This window comes from Poromitra crassiceps, assembly GCF_964638095.1.
Source record: "Poromitra crassiceps genome assembly, chromosome: 1".
NCBI classification, from domain to species: domain Eukaryota; kingdom Metazoa; phylum Chordata; class Actinopteri; order Beryciformes; family Melamphaidae; genus Poromitra; species Poromitra crassiceps.
The window spans coordinates 57,269,141-57,277,521 of NC_139623.1; the positions used below are offsets into that span (position 1 = coordinate 57,269,141).

Sequence of the window (8,381 nt, forward strand, 5' to 3'; positions counted from 1 at the left end):
ACAATTACAACATTAGCCTCAGCTAAGGCTGAGGCTAATGTTGCCTGGTAACATGCCTGGTGCTAATTAACAGCTGTCAGATTATTGTCAATGATATATTTTATGTTTGTGATTTATCCTCAGACCTCTCAATGTATATGGACTAGGACCAGGTCCGAGTTGACTGTGGGACAGTTTTATTTGAAATTATTCATCCAGGAAAATATGGCACAACATAGACCCAATCTTCAAATGTAGCCTTATCCGAAACCTGAACAGAATGTGATAGAGAATGTTGGAGGTGAATGCCCGAGTCAGCTACCCTTTGCGGGTCAGAGCATCCAAGTTCTTTTATGGTATCAAACCATATTATTTTTTTATAAAACGCATGTGTGTGTCTGACTCCAGTCAGCTGAGCTACAAGTAGCTATCGATAGCAGCTATAGCGCTCCTCACCTAACGTTATGAGGGTGCGCTAACGTCAAAAGCAGTAACGTTAATCATGTACGGTGGGTGATAATATTAATAATAAAACATATCGTTACCTCAGCAATACCTTGAGCGACTTCAACTTCAAGTTGGCTATCGGGGCAGAAGTCCCTGACAAACCCCTGCTCAGCACACCACCTCTGCACATTCCTCTCAGAAAACCCCCGTCTGGTTCCAAACTGGCTACATAACGCAGCTGTGATATCACCACACACCATTCCATTTCTTCTATTTTCCGCAATAAAACCTGCATATTCATCCAAAGACATCTTCAAACAGTCTCCACTTCCCGCCGAGCCTTCTCGTTGACAGCTGCGTTCTGTGAGCGCTCGTTGACGCTCTCTTATGACGTGTCCTCCCTTCGCCATTAGGTGAAAAAAAACATCGCTTCCGGGTCACGGAGAAGAAACGAACACAAAATTGAGAAAGGAGTTCCCCGCAGGCGTATTTTAATTCCCAATTTCCATTTACAAGCACATCAAATGAAATCGGATAACGGATAATGGATAATGGATAACGACTCGTTTCCCGTTTTTTGTTTTTGTATTACCAATTGAAGAACGGGAAACGGCTCGTTTTTCCGTTTTCCAATTTCCGTTTTTCGTTTTTTTCGTTTTTCGTTTTTTTATTTTAAAACGAAAAACGGATGGCCGCGAAATACACGGGTCCGTGTACCTTCCGTTCATTCTATTTCCAATTCTGAAACGCAAATTAAAAAACAAATTTAGGGCAATGTTTTCTATTTCCATTCCCGAAACAAAAATCGGACAACTAATTTAATTACCCTTTTTAAAAAAAACGATTGCATTTTCACTCAAAATGTAGTTTTCGGGTAAAGGCCTTACATTTCTGTATTTCCATTTTCTATTTTCTATTTTTACGCTTTTCAGTCTGTGGCCCGGAAATAAAATAAATAATCGCACGGATTGGTCCGCTTGTCAGGAAGGTCTGTGTACCCCAGGTGTACCCCAGGAACTTTAGTTCAATGCCCAGCTCAATGCCCAGGAAGCGCACGGTGAAGTTGTGCGGTGCTAATTCATGTGGAGCTCTGGCTTAACAATGGACTCGACCAGTTATATTCTTTTTAAAGGAAACAAAAGGCTAACGCTTAAGGAGGACGACATGATTGGCGATAAAATCGCCAGAATATTCCAGGTAGGTAACACTTTTTTTCGTTTGCTTGGAGAACATGCTAAGATCAATGCTAGCACACGACTAGCCGACTTGTTAATGCTCCTCAATGTTTTCTTTCAAAGGTATATGCTCCTAGCCTGTACATAACTGATGATGACAATGTGGCGATATTCCCGGGATCGGCTGGACATTTCAGCTGCTTGGACCTTAGACCTCGTGGCCACTATGAGGTTTGTAACAGCTTGGTGGTGTGTATGTGTTGCTCCAGGATATAGCCAGCACCATAACATGCACAGACTCAGGCTACGGCAGTTGTGGGATTTCGCACGTACTGTTTTATTAACTATAAGTTGGTCGACCATATAAAGCCTTGTCGCTACAGCACTAATATGTCTCACACACATGTATAGGAACAATATAGTGGCAGTATTGACACACACACACACACACACACCAATGTTACGCGAAGTGACAGACCTGAGACCTGCATGGAGGTCTAGTGGACTAATGTGGTACTGCATCTGTGACTGTTACAGGTTCATGGGGATGATATTGGTCTACCAGTCGCCGAGCAGACTCATCCATTGTCAGGCCAGCACCGTTTCCAGTTCCACCGTACAGCACAGCCCACTGCTGCTCTAGGGTCAGCTGCTCAGGCCATAGCTCCCACTCCCCCCCGAGCAAGCATGAGTAACACCTTCCAAAGGTACGCCCAGTTCCATCAGTTCAGAGCCCCTACCAGCTACATATGAATAAATCAACATCATTGTATTTGTTTTTGTAATTCTTAAGATTCGTTGTAACCAAGATAATTTAAAAACTTGAATCAATTGTAATTGGATCAATTGTAATGTAGGCTATGTATTTGAGATGGAATTAATTGATTTGATCACTCCCACAACAATCTTTCTAGGTCTGTTTTCATTGCTGAGCTCAGCCAGGGGAAACTGAAGCCTGCCCGTATGGTTGTACTCAGACTGTTTGAGTTTGAAGCCACAACCACAGGTATCCTGGCAAAAATACATGATGCCCTGCAGAGTGATGACCCTCTCATCCTGACTGATGCCCAGGGAAATGCGATTGTGGACTCCGAAGGGACAAGAGGTACTAATTGAAAAAAAAAAAATTACATCATAATAAATAAAAATGCTTTGTTTGATAAACTACATGCCCCATCTACTTAAATACTGTGCTCTCTTTGTCTCTTAATTTTTTGACCCACAAAGTATTCTGTTTAGCTGTTAAAGTGTTTACATTATATCTGTTACATGATTTGTCTTCCTCTCTTGCTAGGATCCAAGTATTGGAAGCAAAATGCAAAAAAGTTTCTTGCTGTCCCAGAGGAGATCTTCCATGAGTTCCAGCAAGGAACCAAGGGAAAGAAACTGAGGTAAACATTTTAGTTACTGTCTATCAATATTTGTCTTTCATTTTGTTTTAAATAACATCTCTTAGAAAAAAGTTATCATTCTGAACAGAACTGGTGAATATTGTATAATAAATTGTTTTCTGTTGTTTTTAACCCTCCTTGTAGTCCTAAAGATATGGACTCCACAGGTCTTCAGGAGGTCCATGATAAAATAGAAGAAGTGATCTTGGTTGCTCAAGGACTGAGTGAAGTCAGCACAGTCATGAAGGACCTGTGTGCCAGCAACACCAGTGGTGCCATGCTGGTTCTGACCCACACCATGATAACACACATGAAGGATGCCTTTGGTTGTATTGTATGCAAAGGTCTGTAACATAATTTGTTGTTTGGTCTATATTAAAGTCTACCTTTTTAAGCGGGATCAAATTGAATGTCCAAGTGAATCAAGCATTAATTTCTGCTTTTCCATGTTATAGTGAAACTGTCCCTTGCCATGCTTTTAAACATGTAATATGTAGATTAAAGGAACAGTTCACCCAGAAATGAAAATTCTGTCATCTACTCACCCTCATGACAGTTAAAACACAAGTAGCAAGTGGGTCTCCATTGACTTTATATGCACTGTATTGAAGTCAATGGAGAGCCACTTGCTACTTGTGTTTTAACTGGCATGAGGGTGAGTAGATGACGGAATTTAAATTTTTGGGTGAACTGTTCCTTTAAGTACAGACAAGATAATATATTGAACTCTAATCTTGCATGTGTATTGTCCTTTTTATTTTCTTTATCAAACAGGGCTAATGGAAGAGCCTGTGATTGCCATCTGCTGCAAAAGCTTTGTTGGCTGCAAAACCTGCGTTGACCAGTGGATGCTGACATCTGACCAGTGCCTCAAATGCAGGGCAGAGGAGTTCTCTGTCAATGTACACAGGCTGACCAGTCTTGACAATGTTCTCTCCATATTGGCTGGTGTAATTAAGATGTGATTCATCGAGGCGGTGTCACGTCACCGACTTGAGTCGGTCTGTGTAGGAACGCTGAGGGGGGCGGTGGGGGAAGTAACCCATTCTTTCTAGGCAGCAGTTAGCATAATAGCAACTAGCCCAGCCCAGACAGACAGGATCAGCAGAAGACTTCTGCCCCAGCAGAAGTCTGTTTAGATAATATGCGTTCACTGCGGTCGATGAATCCCTGATCCTGTTTTCCTGGGCTGGGCTAGTTGCTATTATGCTAACTCTGCTGCCTAGAAAGAATGGGTGAATTCCCCCACCGTGACCCCGCCCCCCTCAGCATTCCAACACAGACTGACCTGTTCTATAGCCCTTTAAGGCACTTTAAGTGTGATTGTATCACGTTCTGTGAATTAAGCTTGACTACCTGTTACATCTGGCACCTTGTTCTAAGACCAGTTGGAATTTTGCACTTGAACAGCTGTAGAGGATACAGAATAGTTTTATTTTTATACATTTTTTGTATTTCATGTTGCACTTAAGACACTTTATTTTACATTTTCATGCATATTGTTGCGTAATGTTTATCAGATACAGCAATGCATCTTGGAAAGGTACGAAGTTATAGTTTACAACGTTGTCTAACAAAACTGAAATATCAGGGTACTCTGCAGCAAAACGTTGTTCTGCTGATATTTTGTCCTCCTCAGTTGAGAAGGGGTCAGTTCCAAAGCAGGAGACTCTAGTCCAGTGGTTCTCAAACTTTTTCTGTCAGGCCCCACTTTGGAGGAAGAAAATCTTTCGGGCCCCACCGCCCCAACAAAATTGAAACAAAACGGTCCAAGTTTAACTTTTATTGACATAATGACCATTCATTTCTATATTCTGGCTGTTTTGCCCTGCACATCTTTTCAAAAACAATAACAATAAAGTGCAACCTCTACAAAACAAAATAAATTCAAATATCTTAATTGTGAGTTCAAGTCACTATCACTGTATTAAGGGCTGCCTGTTTTCCACTGCAAATCGTTTCAAAACAATAATAAGGTGCAACCTGCAGAAAATAATAAGTGCAGACATTTGTGAGGACTCAAGTTTTATCAGTATTAGTGGCTGCAATGAGCCTGTTTTCCACTGCAAATCTTTTCAAAAGAATAATAAAGTGCAACCTGTGCAGAAAATAATAATAATAATGGTGAGGACTCAAGTTTTCTCAGTATTAGTGGCTGCAAAAACCCACACAGTTCTCCCAATTCAGCCCGTGTTGTGTCAGGTAACTGTCCAGAAGCATAGCTCTTCAGCTGTTGCTCTGCTTGTAACGTACTTGCAAAACAGCAAATCCTCACTCAGTGACTCCGACGTGACAAAGCGAACATAGGCGATAAGCAAGCAGTCTTTATTGCTGTCCGTAGCCTCGTCCACTTGTAAGGCGAAACGTGTGTCTGTCAGTTTTTCCGTGAGTTGTTCCTCGAGATCATTTGAAATGTCACATATACGTTTTGCAACTGTGTCATTGGACAGCGGGATAGTCTTCAATTTTGCAGCGCTGGTCTCATCCAGCATAGTTGACACCATATGGATAGCTGCTGGGAGTATGAGCTCCTCAGCGATGGTGTGCGGCTTCTTGCACTGTGCAATTCTGTATGCGACCTTGTATGACGCTAGTTGTGCTTTGCTGTTCACTGATGCCACTTTTACAAAGCGATTTTCCTGCTTGCGGTATTCACCGAGTTTCCTCTAGAACCCGAGTGGCTTATTGACGAAAGTGGGGTGTGTTGTCTCCAAGTGTCTTTTTAATTTGTTAGGCTTCATGCTGTCCGCTGCCAGAGTTTTCAGACAGAGAACACAGACTGGTCTCTCCTCGTCTCCTACCGCATTGACTGTGAATCCCAGAGCAAGATAGGCGTCATCATATTTTCGTCTCGGTTTTTTTAGTTGACTGCCGCCCTCCGACTCCTTGTTTGTCCCAGCCAAATGTCTCTTCATTGTGCACTAATCTAAACTAAACAGCCTCCAGTCTGTCTGATGAATGAACGGGTCACTACGGAAGCGCGGGGTTTGTTTATTTCCTCACGGGGAAAAGAAGTCCGACCTAAAAATGGCTAAAACATTGGTTCCGCGGATTTCACCCGCGCCCCACCTGTAATACCACTGCGCCCCACAAGTGGGGCGCGCCCCACACTTTAAGATACACTGCTCTAGTCAGTGAAGAGCCAACATCCTGCTGGTACATGTCTGCTGCTTGGGAGGCATGTGGCAACAACTCCTCTCCTAGTTTTTTTGGACATCCTCCTGCTGCCAAACGATTTGGTTTTCCTTTGCCTGTGAAGCAAAGCATAGGTCACAAAATGTCAAGCTATTGTTAAAAATCACTGTGTCAACTTTAAAATAAAAAAAAGGACTGGATTGTGTGATACATTTTTTCTATGTAACTCACCTGGGATTCTGTGTGCATTCCATGCATGTACAGCTCTTGTTATGCCAATCTTGCACAGCTCAGCAGTAAGGTTAGATGTACAATATCTTGTGACATTGTCGTCCATGAGGACTTCCTGATCCTGCAGCTGCACGAGGGCCTCCTTCACTGGGTAATTTACCCGGTTATTTATCTCCACCCACATTCGCTCTACCGTATGATTCTGTAGACAAGAAAAGGGTAGAGAAAAAAAAGTTAAGTGTTAAATAGCTATATATTCCAATAACAATCATTGCTAGAGTTTGTTATTTTGTTCAGTACCAGTACATAACATCTCCAAAGCTTAGTCTCATTTTGGGCATTAGAAGCCACATTTTGTACATTAAGGAGACCGTTACCTCACCTTTGTTGACTGAGTTTGGAGATATGGTTGCCTTTGCAAGTTGTGTCTGTGGTTAGACAGCATCTCCTGCATGTAGAGGGACAAGTAAAATTCCCGACCATGGTCCACCCTGACCTGGTCCCACATCCCATATTCAAGAACTGCTGATCTGTAAAATAGTGAAACATGACTCAATCAAATGTTGACTCATCAAATGTTAAGTCTGCAATGTAGGATAGACCAACAATATTGCAATCTACTAGTGCACTGTTTGCACAATTATTAGCCAAGTTGTATTTTTGTGACTTATTGAAAAGAAGGGTGGCTATATTGGTCACAGATTTTTTTTTTATGTCAAATGTTTATTTGGAAATGTTTAGTTGTTTGTTTATTATTCTCACTTTAACAGAAGAATAAACAGGTGAGATGGGAACATTTTTCCATTCAGTTGGATAATAGTTCTACACACTTATAGTTGCCTAATAATTGTGCACACAGTAAAACATGACAAAAAGATGTCATTAAAAACAATCACAAAAGTTGGGAAAAATGACAGAAAAAGGTCACAAAAAACTGTTTCAAAAAATCTCAAAAAACATGTTGCAAAAAAGTCACAAAGAAAGTCAAAAAAAATAGAAGTTGTGAGAAAAGTTAGTCTTTATATTACATACAAAAGTAAAAAAAAAAAATCTTTGTATGTAACTAACTTTTCCATGGACTTTTTCACAAAAAAGTATGCCTGCCTGAATTTTTGCCCTAGGGGGTACTTGGATTCAGAAATCAGAGAAAGGGGGTACTGAAGCCAAAAAAGTTGAGAAGCACTGGACTAACCTGTAAACTTCTTCATATATCGTGAGGTTATTTTTGACAGGCATAGTTGCGTGGGCAACGACCTTACTGCTGTACCCATCTATTGCGAGAACGTGTGTCACTCCGAACATCACCAATTTTTCATTCTGGTCGATGTGGATTTTGTGTCCCATGTATGCAGCACTGTAGGGGACGGGGTTAAGGTTACGTGCGCCCTTTGGGGGAAAAGTAAGTAAAAGTTAGCTAGTAAAATACATTATACCATATACCACAACATTAAAGGCTTGCAAAAGATACTTACACGTTTGCGCATTTCGTGATAGGGACAATGAGTTGTTCTTAAAATCTTCCCCACCCGGCGTTCACCAGCAACCACTCCCATTGCAGACAGGTACCCGGTTATCATCTTTCGACCATATGTTGACCCTGTCTGATGAATCAACAGAAGTAAGCCGTGTCATGTAGGTCTAGTCTTCATGGATTTATATTTCATAAAATATACGTAGTCTAGAAATAAATCAACAGAGGTGGGTAGAGCCAAAAATTGTACTCAAGTAAGTAGTGATGCACGATATATCGGCAATCATATCGGTATGGCCGATATTAGTCATTTTTTAATATATCGGTCATATCGGTATCGGTCAGATGTTGCAATGTTAATATCGGTTATCATTATCAGCCAAATTCTTCACATTGATATGAAATAATGCAGTAAATCTATGATTTATGGGCTTTTCCAAAGGCTTTGCAAATAAAGAAATGCATAACTTTTTCAAATTCATTGTTAACATGTGTTTTTCAGTATGTACAAAATGTGATGATCATAAAAATGTGGTTTTATACAGATCATAT

The 8,381-nt window shown here is 41.0% G+C and overlaps 2 protein-coding genes across 2 annotated transcripts; one reads left to right on the forward strand and one right to left on the reverse strand.

Annotated features, from left to right (window-relative positions):
- Positions 1-1,590: 1,590 nt before the first annotated feature.
- Positions 1,591-4,197, forward strand: LOC310773254 (uncharacterized protein; the record flags this gene model as incomplete). The annotated part of the gene is made up of 7 exons (XM_083633140.1): positions 1,591-1,623; positions 1,725-1,832; positions 2,139-2,308; positions 2,516-2,706; positions 2,896-2,992; positions 3,137-3,336; positions 3,767-4,197. The coding sequence occupies 7 exons, from the start codon at positions 1,591-1,593 to the stop codon at positions 3,955-3,957; spliced, it is 990 nt and encodes a 329-aa protein (XP_083489266.1). The 3' UTR covers positions 3,958-4,197.
- On the reverse strand, positions 3,973-7,935 carry LOC310788191 (uncharacterized protein; the record flags this gene model as incomplete). The annotated part of the gene is made up of 6 exons (XM_083649720.1): positions 3,973-4,008; positions 6,062-6,243; positions 6,359-6,560; positions 6,741-6,888; positions 7,551-7,744; positions 7,831-7,935. 6 exons carry the CDS (start codon positions 7,933-7,935, stop codon positions 3,973-3,975), a joined length of 867 nt encoding a protein of 288 aa, XP_083505846.1.
- Positions 7,936-8,381: the final 446 nt, after the last annotated feature.